Consider the following 22,990-nt stretch of genomic DNA (forward strand, 5'->3'; position numbering starts at 1 on the left):
AAATAAATACCAAAATAAAAACCTTTCTAAAACCGAGAAATGTATCCAAACTCTAAGGTACCCCAGGGAACTCATGCAGATCGCTTTGATGTCGGCTTTCTCGTCTGCACCCCCAAAATGTCCCGTTTTCAATTCCCCCCACCCCAAAAAACAAGGCTTTGGATTATTTTCCCCCTCTTATTTTTCTGTGATATTCTTTTAGAGTAGTGGTCTTTTAGTGTTGTGCTGTGATTATCTCAGTTTTGATGTGAAATACTTGGCACACTAATACAGTTTGTGAGACATGCAGGCTGTCATAGCGTAGTTAATATGTTTGGATTGACAACATGTTACTGCCTCCGTCTCTCAAGAATAGTATTTGAGACACATCTCCTTGTGTATTTGGTTTCAAATTGGTTTAAATAATGCAAAAGTGTGTTGGAGAAGAAAGTAAAAGTGCAATATGTGCCTTGTAAAAAAGCTAACGTTTAAGTTTCTTGCTCAGAACATGAGAACGTGAAAGCTGGTGGTTCCTTTGAGTCTTCAATATTCCCAGCTAAGAAGTTTTAGGTTGTAGTTATTATAGGACTATTTCTCTCTATACCATTTGTATTACATATACCTTTGACTATTGGATGTTCTTATAGGCACTATAGTATTGCCAGCCTAATCTCGGGAGTTGATTGGCTTGAAGTCATAAACAGTGCTGTGCTTCAAGCATTGCTAAGAGCTGCTGGCAAATACAGGAAAGTGTTGTTTTAATGAATGCTTACGAGCCTGCTGCTGCCTACCACCGCTCAGTCAGACTGCTTTATCAAATATCAAATCATAGACTTAATTATAATATAATAAACACACATAAATATGAGCCTTAGGTCATTAATATGGTCAAATCCAGAAACTATCATTTCGAAAACAAAACGTTTATTCTTTCTGTGAAATACGGAACCGTTCAGTATTTTATCGAAAGGGTGGTAACCCTAAGTCTAAATATTGCTGTTACATTGCACAACCTTCAATGTTATGTCATAATTATGTAAAATTCTGGCAAATTAATTAGTCTTTGTTAGGAAGAAATGGTCTTCACACAGTTCACAAGGAGCCAGGCGGCCCAAACTGCTGCATATACCCTGACTCTGCTTGCAGTGAACGCAAGAGAAGTGACACAATTTCCCTAGTTAATGTTGCCTGCTAACATTAATTTATTTTAACTAAATATGCACGTTTATTAAATATATACTTGTGTATTCATTTTAAGAAAGGCATTGATGTTTATGGTTAGGTACATTGGTGCAACGATTGTACTTTTTTCCGCAAATGAGCTTTTGTTAAATCATCACCCGTTTGGCAGCCACAAGGTCCTTTTCATGCTGCACTCGCGTAACACGTGGTCAGCCTGCCACGCAGTCTCCTCGTGGATTGCAATATAATCGGCGTCCAAAAATGCTGATTACCGATTTGTTATGAAAACTTGAAATCGGCAGGTAGCCTAGTGGTTAGAGCGTTGGGCCAGTAACCGAAAGGTTGCTAGATTGAATCCCGAGCTGACAAGGTAAAAATCTGTTGTTCTGCCCCTGAACAAGGCAGTTAACCCACTGTTCTTAGGCCACCATTGTAAATAAGAAGTTGTTCTTAACTGACTTGCCTAGTTAAATTAAATAAATAAATTAATAAATTAATTATTGTAACGTCGTATCTCCACCCCAGTTATACAATCCTACTATCTGTGTTTAATGCTGCGTTCATAACCAAAGGAGAAGGTGGTATTTACCACATACGACTGGGAAAAATCCACTTGAACCCCCCTACAACTTGCAAATACTGTAGAAAACCTGTCTATCATCCCTGAGCTCTGACTTGTCCAACAGTCTGACCTCTGATGTCAACTACAAAGGAAATTACCTTGATAACAGTATTTTTGGCAGTTAAATGTAACAACAAAACATTATTTATAAAAAGCAATCTATTAATATGTTTTTTGAACACTGTAATTTTTTGACAAGCACGATAGCTGTACTTTTAGTTTTATGGTTGACACAGCTTGTTGGCCAATTGTCAATGAGTTCAAAGCACGTGACTGCATCCAACTGGTATTTACGACTTCACAACTGGTAATTTCCACCGTCCCACTTTGTTATGAATGCAGCATAAGGAACTGAGGTTTTCCCCTCTTAGTATCCTGCAATTCAGCAGTTTACCATGGCCAAGCAAGTGCACTTTTGAGCTTGAGAAAACCGAAATCAAAGGGAATTATTAATAAAGCATCACAAGGTCTTTAAAGAGGCACCGCCTGCTTTGATGTCACGTCTCGCAGTTGAAGAGGTTCCCGCCAGCGGTCATCCCGTGACATTGGGCCCTGTGGAGCGGAGTAGTCATCTGCGTTACCATCAATTGTCAACCACATTTCTATTCTCCTATCTACTGTCATATCCAGGCATGACTGGAGGGAGAATGGATTTTTCTATACAGCACTCGGATGTACTTTCATGAGATCGTTCTGTGGCACGGTTCTGACAGTTTTAGGAGGGAGTTCGTTGATAAAAGCTTTTGTCTACTCAGTGCCTCCGGTCTCTCTGAAGTCTTCTGTCAATACCAACTAGCCTCATACATCAGAGCATCCTCCTGTACTCCACCTTTTGGCAACCACTTTTTGCACTAACTGCTAAGGTCTGAGGACTGTCAGTCAAACATGAACTCCTCGGTTTTCCTTTTTACTGTGACTAGAATGGCTGTATCATATTTTAGCATCATTAGTTTCACTGTATGGCAGCTGAAAATCGCAATATGAACACAAATGAACATGTTTGTCATCGAAACACTTCTCTTTCTTGAGCTAGAAGCAGTTTTATGTTGAGAAAAAAGTTATGAACATGACATTCTTAAGAAGCACACCTGAACGTGGAGTCAATGGGGAACTGTCAAGGCCTTTTACGCCTCAGAGAAGGCCCAGGAAGGATAAAATAATTGTTGAAAATATATTTTTCAATTTCATCTTTTCAATATTATTTCAATTCTATTCTGATGTATATTCTTCTATTGAATGACATTCTTATTTAATATATTCAGTTTGTGTTGGAAAGGGTTAAAACTGAAAAATTATCCAATCATGATTTTTTTCTTTGAACTGCAATTTTTAAAGGAACCGGTTGACTTTGTCTTTTAGTTAGATAGGTCTTTTTAATTTGTCTGGATAGGCCCTCAGAAGCGTGATAGAAGGCATCTGCCATTCTGCATTAGATCAAGTTTTGTAGAGACAGTGGAATCAACCAATCACATTTTGTCTTGTAATAGGTAGGACCATTTTTGCAAAAATGTATGGAAACTTCTGTCTTCTCGAAGGCCGACAGGTCACTGTGCAATAGCGAGCACTAGGTTTCCCACGGTCTAAGCTAGCTAGTTTTTGTTGTCGTCTAGTGTTCCTCGGCAGCTGGAGAAGCAGGTGTTACCGAAGAAGATGTTGATGCTAATTTGTTGGCTTCGCCCTTTTCAAGATTAACTTTCAACAAGAAGTTCAGTTTCAACTTTCAGCACCCTGCTCCAGCTCTTGTGGTTCCGCTCCCTGCTCCAGTGGTTGTGCACCCTGCTCCAGTTCCCGTGGTTCTGCATCCAGCTGCACCACATCCTGTTCCAGGATCGACCACCATGCCCGCTTCCAGTAGCACCCTACTTCCCTCCGGGTCTCCCCATTCCAGGAGAACACTACTTCCCTCAGAGTTTAGACGTGCCATATCCCAATCCAGCTGCACTTTACCCTGCTTCCGGACCCGATTGCACCTGCTCCACCACTTGACTCTGAACCACTGATTGCCTCATCATATGGCATCCCAAAGCCATCTTTGCTCCATTTCGAGAGCGGCAAAGAGAGTGAATTTTCCATCCTCAAAATGGCCCTGGACAACTTGATGAACAGTCACAGACACCTGAATGAGAGGTACAAGTATTATGTGCTTCCTGGACACCTGAAACTTTCAAGTGCATTCCAGCTCGCTAAGGCCTACATGCATGACCTCAGACTTTATACAGCTGCCTTAAAAGCCCTGCAGGATAAGTACGGTCAGCCCTGCCAACTTGTCCATTGTGAGCTAGCCACCATTCTAAACTCCCCTGCATCTTGCCTCAGCCTGTGCAACACCTCAACCTCACTACTGAGTCTGAGATACTCACCCTCAAAACTGTTTGTCAAAATGTTGTACAACTTCAAGGTGCCTCAGTTACCTCTTGATGTACCACCTCTGTCCGAACCCTCCAAGAAATATCGGATACATCAGACATTCACCGCCAACAACTTAGGCCTTTTACCCCTACAGCCAGTATGTACAGGCCCGTCAGGTGGACCCATCGCAGTACTTACAAGACTTGGCTGTTCCCTTCAAGGCCCCACTACTGTCTTTCCTAATCCCGAGCGCTTCAGAAATGTAGAATTCCTCCAACAATCGTTCCTCCAACAATCAGAAGATCCTGGCAACAGCGAACTGTAAAAAAATAACTTTGTAGGACCTGTGTCCGTTCCTTCCAGTCCTCAGCACCCAGACATCAGCAGGCTTGCCACATGGAAAGTCCTTTTGCTGGTCTCTACACGTGGTGGTTGATTGTCCAGTTCACCCAGCAAAGCGCTCCTCATCTTAGACAATGGTGGGAAGGTGACGCATACCTACCCTGGAGCTGATGAATTAAAATGGAGTGTCATTTCTACTTATGTTATTTTCAGTTGGAGATTACATTAAGTACCGAACAGACACATGGAATCATGTGCATATGGAGTCATTCTAGCTTTGCGTAAGACCAGTGGCAAATCATTTGTAAAAACAGAGAAGATAGACCAAAGGTACCGGCCCTGAGGGACACCTCATTGTTACACGTCTGTTAGAGACGCTTCGATTGAAGAACACTCTCTGGGTTCTGTTGGATACATAACTCTCCAACCATGTAATGTAAAGCCATAGCAAGTGAGTTTCTTCAATAACAATGTATGATCAATAACATCAAAGGCTGCACTGAAATACAATAATGCAGCTCCAACTATCATGTTATTATCCATTTATTTGAACCAATAATCTGTAATCTGAGTCAGTGCAATACAAGTTGAGTGCCCTTCTCCATATGCATAGCTGAAAGTCAGTACTTAACTTGTTCTCTGGAAAATAGCATTGTATTTGGTCTAACACAATTCTCTTCATCAGTTTACTAAGAACATGCAGCAAACTGATTGTGTGGCTGTTCGGGCCAGCTTCCTTCCACGCCTGTGGAGGCACACACTCATTTAGGCTTTGGTAAAGATATACCAAATAGCGGTGGCAATACAGTCTGCTACCATTCTCAATAGATTCCCATTGAGGTTGTCTATACCTGGTGGCTCGTCATTATTGATGGATAACAATAGTTTTTCCACACCTCCCACACTAAATTGACCAAATTCAAAACAGCAGTCCTTCTCTTTCATTATTAGATTTTTTTATACAAAAATGTTATGATTCACTGTTCAATTTCACTTCTGAGTTTTTCCACTTTTACTAGTGAAATAGTCATTGAAATGATCGGCAATATTAAAAGGTTTTGTTATAAATGACCCATCGACTTCAATGGACAATAGAGATGGTGTTTGTGTTTTTTGCCTGTTTTTTTGCCCATGATATTGGTTAAGGTACTTCAAAGCCTTTTTCCATTGTGTTTTATGTCATTTATCTTGGTTTGGTAATACAATTTCTTCCTCTTTTTGTTAAGTTTAGTCACAACATTTCTCAATTTACAGTGTGTCAACCAATCAGCTGAGGAGCCGGACTTGTTTTCTACCTCTTTTGCATCATTTCTTTGACCCATACAATTTTTAAATTCGTCATCTATCCAGGGGACTCTTAACAGTTCTCACAGTTAATTTCTTAACCGGTGTATGCTTGTCAACAACTGGCGTGAATAATTCTACATATACTTCCAGTGCTGCACCTGGATTCACTTCCTCATCCACATCAGACCAACATACATGTTTTACATATTCGACAAAAGAGTCCTGAGAGAACATTTTGTGAGATCTCTTGTAAACTATTTTCGGCCGACAAGTTGGCTTTCCTTATTATTGTCACACTGTTACGGTCACTACAGCCAATGGGAACTGATGTTGCTTTGGAGCAAAGCTCTGCGGTATAAGGGAACATATGATCAATACAAGTGGATGTCACAGGTCCAACACTATTGGTAGACACTCTAGTTGGTTCAGTGATAACTTGGGTTATATTACAGGCATTAGTCACAGTTAGACGTTTCCTCTGGAGAGGACAGCTAGTTGCTAACCAGTCATTGTTCAGGTCACCAGGAGAATAGACCTCTATTAACATCACATTCACTTTCAAGCATTGCACATACATTGTCCAAATACTGTCTCTTAGCACTTGGTTGCCTATAGCAGCACCCCAAAAGGAGGGGCTGTAGTTGAAGCAGGTGAACTTGCAACCACAACACTTCAACGTTTAACATGAGGTCCTCTCTAAGCTTTACAGGAATATGGCTCTGAACATATACAGCAACACCTCCCCACAGGCATTCCTGTTTTTACTATAGATGTTATATCTTTGTATTGCTACTGCTATATCATCAAAGGAATTATCTAAGTGAGTTTCAGCGATGGCCAGTATATGAATGTTTTCCGATGTTAGCAAGTTATTGATTTCATTAACCTTATTTCAAAGGCTACATGTATTAATAGTGGCTATTCTTAGCCCTTTCCTGGGTAGCTTATCGGAGATAGACGTAATATAAAATAAAGTAAAATAAAAAATATTGACTATTAGCTAAACAATCAGGCACTTGTTGGGGCACGTGTGTGATGACCACTCCCAGACAGTCCTACTGTAGCAACATTTTAGCTTGAGAAACTTCTAAGACGCTATTATTATTTATTTTTTTACCATTTTAATTTAACACAATCACAGCAAAGTCATTAATTGTCAGAAATGATTTGATATTGAAAACGGCTACATTGGACCTTTTAAACATCATGCTGTGTGACTGCTGTTTTTCTATTGGCCTGTGTTTTTACAAAAATGACGCTCTCCTACATGGAGTGCGCAGGTATTACGGTTGCTGTCCTTTCAGCATCGCAAGAGTGTAAAACTCACATCCTTTGTGGCGCTGTTGTCACTTTTGGTGATAGTGTGATGTTGTTAGGCTACCATAGATTGTGTAAGCAGTGTGGCTGATGTTGCTGGTAACGTTAGTGCGGTCCCCACTGAAGTCCCCCACTGCAGGCCAAGGTTCAGTGGTGATGGTTCGCCACTGATTGTAGTCCATTACAGAGAAAATAATAGGTCTTAATGCTCGATGAGACACGGTGGCACAAGTGTATTGGCACAAGTATACTGAACAAAAATATAAACTCAACAATTCCATTGATTGAAAGTCCCCCCTTATCTCAGCTCGCTGGTCACCATACAGTGCCTTGCGAAAGTATTCGCCCCCCTTGAACTTTGCGACATTTTGCCACATTTCAGGCTTCAAACATAAAGATATAAAACTGTATTTTTTTGTGAAGAATCAACAACAAGTGGGACACAATCATGAAGTGGAACGACATTTATTGGATATTTCAAACTTTTTTAACAAATCAAAAACTGAAAAATTGGGCGTGCAAAATTATTCAGCCCCTTTACTTTCAGTGCAGCAAACTCTCTCCAGAAGTTCAGTGAGAATCTCTGAATGATCCAATGTTGACCTAAATGACTAATGATGATGAATACAATCCACCTGTGTGTAATCAAGTCTCCGTATAAATGCACCTGCACTGTGATAGTCTCAGAGGTCCGTCAAAAGCGCAGAGAGCATCATGAAGAACAAGGAACACACCAGGCAGGTCCGAGATACTGTTGTGAAGAAGTTTAAAGCCGGATTTGGATACAAAAAATTTACCAAGCTTTAAACATCCCAAGGAGCACTGTGCAAGCGATTAATATTGAAATGGAAGGAGTATCAGACCACTGCAAATCTACCAAGACCTGGCCGTCCCTCTAAACTTTCAGCTCATACAAGGAGAAGACTGATCAGAGATGCAGCCAAGAGGCCCATGATCACTCTGGATGAACTGCAGAGATCTACAGCTGAGGTGGGAGACTCTGTCCATAGGACAACAATCAGTCGTATATTGCACAAATCTGGCCTTTATGGAAGAGTGGCAAGAAGAAAGCCATTTCTTAAAGATATCCATAAAAAGTGTCGTTTAAAGTTTGCCACAAGCCACCTGGGAGACACACCAAACATGTGGAAGAAGGTGCTCTGGTCAGATGAAACCAAAATTGAAATTTTTGGCAACAATGCAAAACGTTATGTTTGGCGTAAAAGCAACACCCTGAACACACCATCCCCACTGTCAAACATGGTGGTGGCAGCATCATGGTTTGGGCCTGCTTTTCTTCAGCAGGGACAGGGAAGATGGTTAAAATTGATGGGAAGATGGATGGAGCCAAATACAGGACCATTCTGGAAGAAAACCTGATGGAGTCTGCAAAAGACCTGAGACTGGGACGGAGATTTGTCTTCCAACAAGACAATGATCCAAAACATAAAGCAAAATCTACAATGGAATGGTTCAAAAATAAACATATCCAGGTGTTAGAATGGCCAAGTCAAAGTCCAGACCTGAATCCAATCGAGAATCTGTGGAAAGAACTGAAAACTGCTGTTCACAAATGCTCTCCATCCAACCTCACTGAGCTCGAGCTGTTTTGCAAGGAGGAATGGGAAAAAATTTCAGTCTCTCGATGTGCAAAACTGATAGAGACATACCCCAAGCGACTTACAGCTGTAATCGCAGCAAAAGGTGGCGCTACAAAGTATTAACTTAAGGGGGCTGAATAATATTGCACGCCCAATTTTTCAGTTTTTGATTTGTTAAAAAAGTTTGAAATATCCAATAAATGTCGTTCCACTTCATGATTGTGTCCCACTTGTTGTTGATTCTTCACAAAAAAATACAGTTTTATATCTTTATGTTTGAAGCCTGAAATGTGGCAAAAGGTCGCAAAGTTCAAGGGGGCCGAATAATTTCGCAAGGCACTGTATGTGGACACCTGCATGTCGAACATCTCATTCCAAAATCATGGGCATTAATATGGAGTTGGTCCCCCCTTTGCTGCTATAACAGCCTCCACTGTTCTGGGAAACCTTTCCACTAGATGTTGTAAAATTGCTGTGGGGACTTGCTTCCATATAGACACGAGCATTAGTGAGGTCGGGCACTGATGTTGGGCGATTAGGCCTGGCTCGCAGTCGCCGTTCCAATTCATCCCAAATGTGGTCGATGGGGATGAGGTCAGGTCCCGGACAGTGATGTTTTTCCACACTGATCTCGAAAAACAATTTCTGTATGGACCTCGCTTTGTTCACAAGGGCATTGTCATGCTGAAACTGAAAGGGCCTTCCCCAAACTGTTGCCACAAAGTTATAAACAGAGAAATGTCTAGAATGTCAATGTATTCTGTAGCGTTAAGATTTCCCTTCACTGGAACTAAGCAGCCTACACCGAACCATGAAAAACAGCCCCAGAGCATTATTCCTCCTCCACTAAACTTTACAGTTGGCACTATGCATTAGGGCAGGTAGCGTTCTCCCGTCAGACTGCCAGCTGGTGACTCCAGAGAATGCGTTTCCACTGCTCCAGAGGTCCAATGGTGGCGAGCTTTACACCACTCCAGCCACCCCTTTTCTTCCCAATTCCGATCTTGTCTCCTCACTGCAACTCCCCAACGGGCTCAGGAGGCCAAATCACGCTTCTTAACACCCGCCCGGGCGGGTTAAACCGGAAGCCAACCGCACCAATGTGACGGACGAAACGCCGTTTCACTGACAACCGAAATCAGCCCGCTGCCGCCCGATCCGCCATAAGGAATCGCTAGAGCGCAATCAGCCAAATAAAGCACCCCAGTGCCTTAGTCCGCTGCGCCGCTCGGGAGGCCCCTCGCCGAACAGTTATTGTGCTGACGTTGCTTCCAGAGGCAGTTTGGAACTCGGTAGTGAGGTGCAACCAAGGACAGATGATTTTCATGCGCTTCAGCACTTCGGCAGTCCAGTTCTGTGAGCATGTATGGTCTACCACTTCGCGGCTCAACCTTTGTTGCTCCTAGACGTTTCCACTTCACAATAACAGCACTTACAGTTGACCGGAGCAGCTGAAGCAGGGCAGAAATTTGACAAATTGACTTATTGGAAAGGTGGCATCCAATGACAGTGCCACGTTGAAAGTAATTTGAGCTCTTCAGTACGGGCCATTCTACTGTCAATGTTTGTTTATGCAGATTGCATGGCTGTGTACTTGATTTCTATACACCTGTCAGCAACGGGTGTGGTTGAAATAGCCAAATCGACTCATTTAAAGGGATGTGGTGTAAGTGTCGCCAACATAGAGATTAAAATTACAAGTTAGCAGACCAATATTATTTACATAAATAGTAAAGGGAACAGGTCTCATTATCAACTTTTTGTAATGTCCAGGAAACTAGATTTAACACCATCAGAGATCACACATTCAGTCCTGTCTGACAGAACATTTTCAAACCACTTGCAAGAAGCCTGATCCAGGCCTATTTCAGTCAACAACAAAAAATCCTCATCAATCTACACACAATACTCCATAATGACAGAGCAAAAACAGGTTTTTAGAAATTGTTGCGAATGTATTAAAACCCCAAATAACTTTTACTTTATTTACATAAGTATTCAGAGCCTTGGCTCTAAGACTTGAAATTGAGCTCAGGTGCATCCTGTTTCCATTGATCATCCTTGATGTTCCTGTAACTTGATTGGAGTCCACCTGTGGTAAATTCAATTGATTTGACATGATTTGGAAAGGCCTGTCTATATAAGGTTCCACAGTTGACGGTGCATGTCAGAGCAAAAACCAAACCATGAGGTTGAAGCAATTTTCTCCATAGCGCTCCAAGACAGGATTGTGTCGAGGCACAGATCTGGGGAAGTGTATCAAAATATTTCTGCAGCATTGAATGTCCCCAAGAACACAGTGGCCTCCATCATTCTTAAATGGAAGAAGTTAGGAACCACCAAGACTCTTCCTAGAGCTGGCCGCCCGGCCAAACCGAGCAATCGGGGGAGAAGGGTCTTGGTCAGGGAGGTGACCAAGAACCCGATGGTCACACTGACAGAGCGCCAGAGTTCCTCTGTGGAGATGGGAGAACCTTCCAGAAGGACAACCATCTCAGCACTCCACCAATCAGACCTTTATGGTAGAGTGGCCTGACGGAACCCACTCCTCAGTAAAATGCGCACGACAGCCCGCTTGGAGTTTGCCAAAAGGCAGCTAAAGGACTCTCAGACCATGAGAAACAAGATTCTCTGGTCTGATGAAACAAAAGTTTAACTCTTTGGCCTGAATGCCATGTGTCACAGGACAAGTCTCTGAATGTCCTTGAGTGGCCTAGCCCGAGCCTGGAATTGAACCTGATCTACCATCTCTGGAGAGACCCGGAAATAGCTGTGTGGCGATGCTCCCCATTTCAAACATGGGATATTGTGTGTAGATTGATGTGGGGGGAAAAAAACACATCTATTTATGAATACGGCTGTAACCTAACAAAATGTGGAAATCACAGAATAATTCTCCCTAATCTAGAATTTTTCAAATACCTGAGTGAATGCCAATTGGATGTAGAATCATTCCGTCTGACCTTAGCACAAGGAACATTTATTCCCTGTAATTTCTCAGACAATTCATGTGTAAACCAAAGATTACATAAGTCTTTTAGCCTTAGCTTTTTGTACACTTGTATCAACAGTGGACTTATTCATGTGTAACATTGGGGGTTCACTTTGAATGATACTCACTGTTGCCGTCTAGCATTTTCCGATAAAGTATGCCTTCTCTATGGAGAATATTGACAGTTTATTTGTACTCATTTATGCTCAACTTTGAGGGTTCACTTTGAATGTCGTCCACTGCAATTGTCTAGTATCAAATAAAGTTTTTATTTCCTATGGAAAATATTTCTAGTTTTTCTGAACATGGAAGTTCAGTCTGACTGCTGTTCAGTGCGGTGGACTGGGAGTTCAGAGGCATGACAAACTCAGACGAGGTGCGCCGTCTCGGGCGCAATGTCTCCTCTCTCAACCCAGCCACTTTCATCCACCACCACCACTCTCCATTTGTACTCATGAGTACAATGTCACAGTGGTTCCATGCACTTTGATGTGTCTCCACACCATATGGGGAAGACTAGCTCACTGGGTTGTGTATAGGGTTTCTCACACAGTATAAGTATGTCAGTGGATCAACTTCTTACCCACTGTGAGAGATATAGTCATGACCAATGTTCCCTACATTTTTTGGGGGCACGAAGCAAATTTTAGGTCTGCTGAGCACGAACTTGAACGTTGTGTAAATTCTGTGCAACTTCCAGCGTTTGTTTACTGTGAACCACTGAGGCAGGACAGTTTTAACAGTGGCCAAGTAGACTACTGTGGCTATTTGATCATAATGTAGACTTACCAGAGTGGCCAACCATCAAAATAATGGCTGTTCTATCATCCAGCCTACAGTAGCAGCCAATGTGGGGTGTTCAATGTAAGCCTACATTCTGAGACTTTTGAAAACAACGTGCAAGGCTTGACATTAACTTGTTTATCCACTTGTCCTTCAGACAAGGAGGTGACTGAAAATGTGTTGTTTGGTACATGAAAACCACTTTACAAAATAAAATGCATTATTATTCCCATACCATTTATTACAAAGAATCAGACAAATGATGCTACCCTGTGCCTATTGGCTACTCTCAAAATACATCACCCTTTAAGACAAAAAAAAAATGTTTTCTACTTGACTCACATTTCAAGGATGTCTATAAATGTACACATTGTGTGCTCTTGTTGGAAGCAATCCCTCCCCCATTGCTGAGTACAAATTATCTATAACTGGGCTAATAACTCAATAACTAGCAAAGGATATGAACCAAATGTGCACACATGCAGCTCACGCTTTGATCTCAAAACAAGCGCATCTACTCTCGACCACAGCTGTAAACACAATCCAGTTCAAAGTAAATTTTACAGATCCATATATGGCAATGGTCGATTCGCATATAGGCCTACTGCAGTTCTGATTGGTTATGCCGCATCGTCTGTGTAGCGAACGGGCTGAGTCGTGCACAACAAAATATCTTGAATAGTTCATTTTGTTTCAGTATGTTGCATTGAAAGTGGCTAATATTGCTTTGATTTGATCTCAATTGTCACAGTAAAGGGAAACGTTTATAGTGTTAACTTAACTTTGTAGAATTTGCTCTATTAAGTTCAGTCTTTTGCTTCTCTCAATGGGCAAGATATTTCTTCTCTGCCGGCAGTCATGACTCATGACACATGTTTTAATCTTTAAAGTAATCGCCACAGGTTTTACCAGGATTTTTTTTGTTGCTGTCAAGATACCTGCTAGACCAGACAGTAGGCACCTACAATGATTTGCTATGCTGTCATTGGTTAGAATTCACAATAACTTCACATATTCCCTTATGGTACTTACCATGAACCACAGTCACGTTAGCCTATGAAATGCTGGCTTGGATCCACAGGTGCCATCAAGCTCTAGTTGATGGCCACGGGGAGAGGGGCTTAGTTAATTTTCTACTGACTAGACCCTTTAAACACCTCCCTCTTTAAACTCTATGCTGTCTCATTTCTAAGACAAAAGGGCCTCACCCTTACTGTATTGTTTTATGTATTTGTTCAACCATAGTTAATTTAGGTATCTTGACTATGGCAGTTTAGTGCAATGACATACTGGTGAAAGGATTAGGAATGAAACACGTTACAAATGGAATTGTGTGGGTTTTAGTCCTGTCATCTCCGTGTGTGGTAGTGGGATTCTTGTTGCTCCACGGAATCTGAATGCAATTTAATGGAAAATTCCAATCGAGTTGACACCACGTAAGTGCATTTGAGATGTGTTCAAATGTGCAAAAGTCCTTTTATGTTCACTTCAGTGCAGTTCCACAGTCCCAGTTCAAATATATTCTGTTCACTTGCTCTGTATAACTGCAGGCTGTGGTTTGGTCAGTACACACATTCACAGCAGCAGTCCCCAGACAGACAGTGCATGCATATATCAGAAGATGACAGTACTACTTTATTGTAAATGCTCCCCTCTACTGGTATATTAATACTATTACATTTTCCCCAAGTGCAGACTGCAGAGCTACTGTGGATGTGCATTATTGGAAAAATCTCTTATTTTATTCACTTTTGATGCATTTTCAACACGTGTTGTACACAATAGAGGCCTGCTTTTTAAAGGTGCAGTGTTTCATCTGTGTATAATGAACACATTACTTTTATGATATACTGACTTTAATCTTTATTGGGAATAGAGCTACTCTGTCCAATATATGATATCTATGAATTCAACAGCCTGTAATTAAACATATCGAGATCCATTACAATTGATGGAATAAAAAAAATCAGGAAAAGCATCTACGCAAATGCTTATGACATTTTTCACGTTCATTTACGGGTAAATACAGAGCTGGCACGGATCAAGGTGCCTAATCCACTCCCATGGGCAATCAATGAAAGTATTGTTGATGTTTTCCACCACTGCAGGGACTGCTGCAATACAGCACAACCTCCGGGGGAGCGTACTGTAGCTTGTGTAATTGTTTTCCTGAGAAAAGCTTTATTTTCTATGATTGTAATGGTCGAGACAAGTTTCCTCTTCTAGGGCTCAAAACGGTGACCAAACAGTTTCAGTACAACAACAAAATATTAGTTGCTAGGGTGCCAGTGAATAAAAAACTAAAAATATATATTTTTAACCTGGTCACGTGTTTTTACATTTTTTAAAATCGACATTTATTCAAACAGCATTGAGCAGGCAGACCAGGTATTCAAAAAGGTTGGTCTGAAGTCTTGGTTGAATCTTTGCTATATGCAATTCAGTCATCATGAGCTGTTTAAACGATTGTTTCTGAAGGCTTTCCCCAAAAACCTTTGCAATTAAATGTTGACTCCAAAGTAGGTCTACCTGGTAGAATGATTTCATGATGATTTGTGTTGCGGGGCATTTGCTTAGCAAACTTTGTCGTCACATGTATCCTACATTGTACAGTACAAAAACACCACTACTAGGAAAACTCAGAAACTGAGATAAATAAAACCTGGAAAACTGAATTTACCAAAAGATGAAATTGATTTCATAGGACCCAACAACTGTAGTGACTGTTCAAAATCGCAAAAAAATAACACCCTTTTTGAGATTGTGCCAAGGTTCTATTTTTAAATATAACCTAATATGAACTAGGGCTGGAAATGTCCAGGTACCTCACGATACTATCACAATACTTAAGTGGCGATACGATATGTATTGTGATTCTTAAGATTCTATATGTATTGCGATTTGATACTGTGATTTTATTGCAATTCGAAGTTCCAAACATATTGCTCACCATGTTTGCTGCAGAGGGACAAGAGAGCCATGAAAAACGAGTTTTGAACAGTCATGGGGGGAAAAAAGTGCTAAATACAAATTCAAAAAATTGGAGAACAAGCTATAAGGCAAAAATACTGGAGTTTTGATGCAGGTACAGCAAACAAGCGCAGAAATAGTATTGCGCTACTGTCAACTATACGATATGATATATTGTCAGAAATAATATCTCGACATGTTACTGTATCTCCCCCCCCGCCATCAATATTATAAAGAACATTTAAATGATGTGTGCATCTGCTTTCCCTGGCCAGTTTTTATTTGGGCTAGTTGTCAGAGTCGTGTGTGTGTATAGGTGGCAGGGAAGTCAGGCGCAGGAGAATCAAACTGAGTGTAATGGAGTTATTTAATAACAATGAATGAAATATACTCCAAACACTAAATGTAAACAAATAACAAAAATGGGTACGAGGACCCGAAGCGCACCAATGCAAAAATATTTACAACACTGAAATACAAACAATCTCTGACAAAGACATGAGGGGAAACAGTGTTAAATACACAACAGGAAATGAATTCGATTGAAACCAGGTGTGTAGGAAGACAAGACAAAACCAATGAAAAATGGATCAATGATGGCTAGAAGACCGGTGACGTCGAACGCCGAGCACCGCCTGAACAAGGAGAGGCTTCGACTTCAGCAGAACTCATGACAGTACCCCCCCCTCTGACGCGCAGCTCCAGCAGCACACCGGCCTCGGGGACGACCCGGAGGGCGAGGTGCAGGGCGATCCGGAAGGAGAAGGTGGAATTCTTGCAACATGGAAGAATCTAATACGTCCTCCACCGGAACCCAGCATCTCTCCTCTGGACCGTACCCCTCCCAGTCCACGAGGTACTGAAGGCCCCTCCCCCGACGTCTCGAATCCAAGATGGATCGAACGGAGTACGCCGGGACCCCCTCGATGTCTAGAGGGGGCGGAGGAACATCACGCACTTCAGCCTCCTGGAGCGGGCCAGCCACCAGCGGCCTGAGGAGAGACACATGGAATGAGGGGTTAATACGGTAATTAGTGGGTAGCTGTAACCTATAACATACCTCGTTCACTCTCCTCAGGACTTTAAACGGCCCCACAAATCGCGGACCCAGTTTCCGGCAGGGCAGGCGGAGGTGCAGGTTTTGGGTCGAGAGCCAGACCCTGTCCCCTGGTGCGAACATCGGGGCCTCACTGCGGTGACTGTCTGCGCCAACTTTCTGACGCAGTATGACGCACTGAAGGTGGATGTGGGCGGCCTCCCAGGTTTCCTCCACGCGCCGGAACCAATTGTCCACCGCAGGAGCCTCGGTCTGACTCTGATGCCAAGGAGCCAAAACCGGACAGGATCCACAACGGACAGGATCGTGGTGTTACCCTGTGAAGGTGGAAGATCAGTTAAAAAAATCCACTGACAGGTGCGACCACGGCCGTTGTGGAATGGGTAAGGGTTGTAATCAATGGGATTGAAACCAGGTGTTTAGGAAGACAAGACAAAACCAATGGAAAATGAAAACTGGATCAATGATGGCTAGAAGACCGGTGACGTCGACCGCCGAGCACCGCCCAAACAAGGAGAGGCTTCGACTTCGTCAGAAGTCGTGACACTAGTACCATTCAGTGTGCCACTGGCAAATTTACCTGAATGTCAAGGGCATGCTAATTTAAAAGATTGCTATTCATTATTAGCCTGGCTCTGTATGGAATGCAGATACATTATAGGACACAGGTCAGGTCATTGTCACCGCGCAGCTGTGAAGAGTTGGTGCGACCAAATCATGTGCTGCTGCAATCAACTCATGAAGTTGGTCGCACAAGTGGAAAAAGTTAGTCTAGAGCCTTGTCTTTTGAGGCACAATTATTCTGTGATTTACATATGGCCTTTGAGAGTGTGAATTGCGTGCTCTTTGAATTGTTTCATTATTAACTGTGTGACTCAGTGCTTTTTGTCTTGAGGTACTCAAACTGGGTCAGCCAAGAAAGTGAAGTCATGTTTTGGGAGTGGATAAATGGAGACACAGACGGGGGGGCGCAAGTCATCTCTTTTATTTATTTGTTATTTAATTGACAATGACAAATAATGCACATCCATTTAAGTGGCAAGGATACAGCAGCTATGTAGCTAATTAAAACAAAGGTCATCCATTATCCCAGGACAGGCTAAATATCAATAAATGACCTGATTTTAACATCCATTTAACTTTGTAAACACGTTTTTCTTCAGGTTTTATGTCATGCTGTTTAACAACGATTCTGTGTCACTGTGTAAACTTTTATTTATTGATCTTTTTCTTATTTTTTTTCTTTTTAGAAGGAGCTGAGTCTTCCAAGAAGAGGAAGTTTGTGAGTAAATATGTTTCTTATATTAAACATACACAGCCACATGTAAACAAGTGGCATTTTGTGCCTCCACAGATGCATGATGAGTTTGTGTAGCTCTGGCAGGCTACTTGCTGTAGTTGTGTTATACATGGAGCTAAACAAAGAAGTTGTGTACTTTCAACAATGGCTGACGGATCAAGGAGTGCATGTCGCCATCTTTTGATTCCATAGTTCCATTTTTCATTCTCATGCTCCTATTTGCTGATAATCTCAAGAAATTAGAAGATATCAGCCAAGAAGCTGTAAATTCATTTGAAAATAGTCTCAATTAGAAGCAAACCATTTTCTTTTGAATTTAAATAGCTGCCTCAGCTAACGTCATTGGGCACTTGAGAGAATAAAAACACATTTTAAGGGTCAATGTTTGTAACCTAAAAAATTACATTTTAAGGGTCAATGTTTCTAACAAACCAGTGCAAAATTGGTATCGGTACTAGTGTCTGTAATATCTATACTACCCTCCATTGCCTAGTGAATTGATACCAATAAAATAAGACACATGCTTATCACTGACGGCCAGACAACTCAATTGTTGAAGAAATCATCTGAGGAAACGTGAAGAAAATCATGTACAGAATGTGAAGAAAAGACTGATGTTATCTCCACTATAGGTTTACAGATACTATACTATAGGATTTATAGACACTATAGGTTTATAGATAGTATACTATAGGATTTATAGACACTATAGGTTGATATACACTATAGGTTTATGGATAGTATAGGTTTATAGATAGTATACTATAGGATTTATAGACACTATAGGTTTATAGATAGTATACTATAGGATTTATAGACAATATAGGTTTTTTGATAGTATACTATAGGATTTATAGACACTAGGTTTATAGACACTATACTATAGGATTTATAGACACTATAGGTTTATAGACACTAGGTTTATAGATAGTATACTATAGGATTTATAGACACTATAGGTTTTTTGATAGTATACTATAGCATTTATAGACACTATAGGTTTATAGATACTATACTATAGGATTTATAGACACTATAGGTTTATAGATACTATACTATAGGTTTATAGACACTATAGGTTAATAGACACTATAGGTTTATAGATAGTATACTATAGGATTTATAGACACTATAGGTTTTTTGATAGTATACTATAGCATTTATAGACACTATAGGTTTATAGATACTATACTATAGGATTTATAGACACTATAGGTTCATAGATACTATACTATAGGATTTATAGTCACTATAGGTTTATAGATACTATACTATAGGGTTTATAGACACTATAGGTTCATAGATACTATACTATAGGATTTATAGTCACTATAGGTTTATAGATACTATACTATAGGGTTTATAGACACTATAGGTTTATAGATACTATACAATAGGATTTATAAACACTATATGTTTATAGATAGTATACTATAGGATTTATTGACACTATAGGTTTATAGATACTATACTATAGGATTTATAGTCACTATAGGTTTATAGATACTATACTATAGGATTTATAGACACTATAGGTTTATAGACACTATACTATAGGATTTATAAACACTATAGGTTTATAGACAGTATACTACAGTATTTATAGACACTATAGGTTTGTAGATAGTATACTATAGGATTTATAGACACTAGCTTTATAGATAGTATACTACAGTATTTATAGACACTATAGTGTCTATACTTCCGGCGCCGACAGAGATGGCCGACCTGCAACGAAAACATGCGGACTCTCCTTCACTGCAGCCGAGGTGAGTAAGACATTTAGACGTGTTAACCCTCGCAAGGCTGCAGGCCCAGACGGCATCCCCAGCCGCGCCCTCAGAGCATGCGCAGACCAGCTGGCCGGTGTGTTTACGGACATATTCAATCAATCCCTATACCAGTCTGCTGTTCCCACATGCTTCAAGAGGGCCACCATTGTTCCTGTTCCCAAGAAAGCTAAGGTAACTGAGCTAAACGACTACCGCCCCGTAGCACTCACTTCCGTCATCATGAAGTGCTTTGAGAGACTAGTCAAGGACCATATCACCTCCACCCTACCCGACACCCTAGACCCACTCCAATTTGCTTACCGCCCAAATAGGTCCACAGACGATGCAATCTCAACCACACTGCACACTGCCCTAACCCATCTGGACAAGAGGAATACCTATGTGAGAATGCTGTTCATCGACTACAGCTCGGCATTCAACACCATAGTACCCTCCAAGCTCGTCATCAAGCTCGAGACCCTGGGTCTCCACCCCGCACTGTGCAACTGGGTTCTGGACTTCCTGACGGGCTGCCCCCAGGTGGTGAGGGTAGGCAACAACATCTCCACCCCGCTGATCCTCAACACTGGGGCCCCACAAGGGTGCGTTCTGAGCCCTCTCCTGTACTCCCTGTTCACCCACGACTGCGTGGCCACGCACGCCTCCAACTCAATCATCAAGTTTGCGGACGACACAACAGTGGTAGGCTTGATTACCAACAACAACGAGACAGCCTACAGGGAGGAGGTGAGGGCCATCGGAGTGTGGTGTCAGGAAAATAACCTCACACTCAACGTCAACAAAACTAAGGAGATGATTGTGGACTTCAGGAAACAGCAGAGGGAACACCCCCCTATCCACATCGATGGAACAGTAGTGGAGAGGGTAGCAAGTTTTAAGTTCCTCGGCATACACATCACAGACAAACTGAATTGGTCCACTCACACAGACAGCATCGTGAAGAAGGCGCAGCAGCGCCTTTTCAACCTCAGGAGGCTGAAGAAATTCGGTTTGTCACCAAAAGCACTCACAAACTTCTACAGATGCACAATCGAGAGCATCCTGTCGGGCTGTATCACCGCCTGGTACGGCAACTGCTCCGCCCACAACCGTAAGGCTCTCCAGAGGGTAGTGAGGTCTGCACAACGCATCACCGGGGGCAAACTACCTGCCCTCCAGGACACCTACACCACCCGATGTCACAGGAAGGCCATAAAGATCATCAAGGACATCAACCACCCGAGCCACTGCCTGTTCACCCCACTATCATCCAGAAGGCGAGGTCAGTACAGGTGCATCAAAGCTGGGACCGAGAGACTGAAAAACAGCTTCTATCTCAAGGCCATCAGACTGTTAAACAGCCACCACTAACATTGAGTGGCTGCTGCCAACACACTGACACTGACACTGACTCAACTCCAGCCACTTTAATAATGGGAAGTGATGTAAATATATCACTAGCCACTTTAAACAATGCTACCTTATATAATGTTACTTACCCTACATTATTCATCTCATATGCATACGTATATACTGTACTCTATATCATCGACTGCATCCTTATGTAATACATGTATCACTAGCCACTTTAACTATGCCACTTTGTTTACATACTCACCTCATGTATATACTGTACTCGATACCATCTACTGTATCCTGCCTATGCTGCTCTGTACCATCACTCATTCATATATCCTTATGTACATATTCTTTATCCCCTTACACTGTGTATAAGACAGTAGTTTTGGAATTGTTAGTTAGATTACTATTACTGCATTGTCGGAACTAGAAGCACAAGCATTTCGCTACACTCGCATTAACATCTGCCAACCATGTGTATGTGACAAATAAAATTTGATTTGATTTGAGGTTTATAGATACTATACTATAGGATTTATAGACACTATAGGTTTATAGATACTATACTATAGGATTTATAGTCACTATAGGTTTATAGATACTATACTATAGGGTTTATAGACACTATAGGTTTATAGATACTATACAATAGGATTTATAAACACTATAGGTTTATAGATAGTATACTACAGTATTTATAGACACTATAGGTTTGTAGATACTATACTATAGGATTTATAGATACTATACTATAGGATTTATAGTCACTATAGGTTTATACATACTATACTATAGCATTTATAGACACTATAGGTTTTTTGATAGTATTCTATAAGATTTATAGACACTGTAGGTTTTTTGATAGTATACTATAGAATTTATAGACACTATAGGTTTATAGATACTATACTATAGGATTTATAGACACGAGAGGTTTATAGATACTATAGGGTTATGACCACCAGGGTTTATGGTGTCTGTTGTGGGAATGCATGTGCCTCGGATGGCACATGTTTAATGAATTACTGAAAAAACTCACTGCTTGAGTGGCAGGTTGCCAGCTTTAAACACTGCTGTTTACCACCCGGTATATGGAGTAGGATGAACCTGCCCCTTAGAGGCTGACCTTCAGATCAGTTTTGTGTTTCCCTCAAATGTTAAGGTAAGGAGTTATGCAGTATAAACTCATCCTAGATCTGTGCCTGAGTGCAATGTGTACCTGGAAACTGGCCCTGAAAGGGATCCAGATTGGATTAAGTCAGTTGCCATGTCTGTCTGCAGGCTAGGGCAAAGTAACAGCAGGAGCACTAGGATTATAATTGAATGGCGTCAACTCTATTTGCACCAACAGTACCTTTTAAGGCAGCCGCACCGCTCTGATTCAGAGGTGTTGGGTTAAATGCGGAAGACACATTTCAGTTGAAGACATTCGGTTGTACGACTGACTAAGTATCCCCCTTTCCCTTATCTGTTTATGAATGCAGGTAAATCCTCAATATAAAGTGTGATTTGAAAACACAAAAGGAATCACCCAGCTATTTGTTTCATGTGAGAATGTCATGGTCCAACATGTTTGGTCCTCTTCAGCTTTAGACATCAATCTCAAAATTTGTTGTGTGTACACTCAAAATAGATCAGAGGTTTGATTTCCAGTCATCTCCGCTAAGTGTTTATTGTCTTCTATTCATAGGGCGACCTTAATAACTTACAGGCTTGTGCGTGGTACAATTAAATAACTAGAAATAGATCACACATAAGTGTTGGAAATTGAGACAGTCGGCACATCTCAATGATCCTAACGTATATGCTGTGCAATTGGAGCGCTAGCCAAGCTCACAACCCTTACTTGCTGTGGTGGTTTAGATTTCTAGGGTTGAATCCTAACAGGGACATTAATGTAATCACCTTTTATTTGTGATGTGCTAGGATTTCAAGTTGAGTTTAAGCCCAGAGAGAGTAGTGAGCTGTATAATTTTATGGCCATTGGCCCTGGTTTGCTTCTGGGTCTAGAGTTTCGGAAAACACTTCAACAGTGTCATTTGACAACTGGCTACTTCACAATCGCATGGGTGCTTGGG

The 22,990-nt window shown here is 41.4% G+C and overlaps 1 protein-coding gene across 5 annotated transcripts in view; it reads left to right on the plus strand.

Moving 5' to 3' along the window:
• Positions 1-22,990, plus strand: part of LOC110509694 (microtubule-associated serine/threonine-protein kinase 3) — a 178,209-nt gene that overhangs the window by 82,967 nt on the left and 72,252 nt on the right. For all 5 annotated transcript variants that reach the window (XM_090227064.1, XM_021590733.3, XM_021590734.3 and 2 more), the window contains one exon: positions 17,732-17,763. In XM_090227064.1, coding sequence (XP_090083190.1) covers positions 17,732-17,763 — 32 coding nt within the window. The remainder of the gene's footprint in view (positions 1-17,731; positions 17,764-22,990) is intronic.

The sequence above is a fragment of the Oncorhynchus mykiss genome, chromosome 29, assembly GCF_057628025.1.
Source record: "Oncorhynchus mykiss isolate SJ-2025 chromosome 29, ASM5762802v1, whole genome shotgun sequence".
NCBI lineage: Eukaryota > Metazoa > Chordata > Actinopteri > Salmoniformes > Salmonidae > Oncorhynchus > Oncorhynchus mykiss.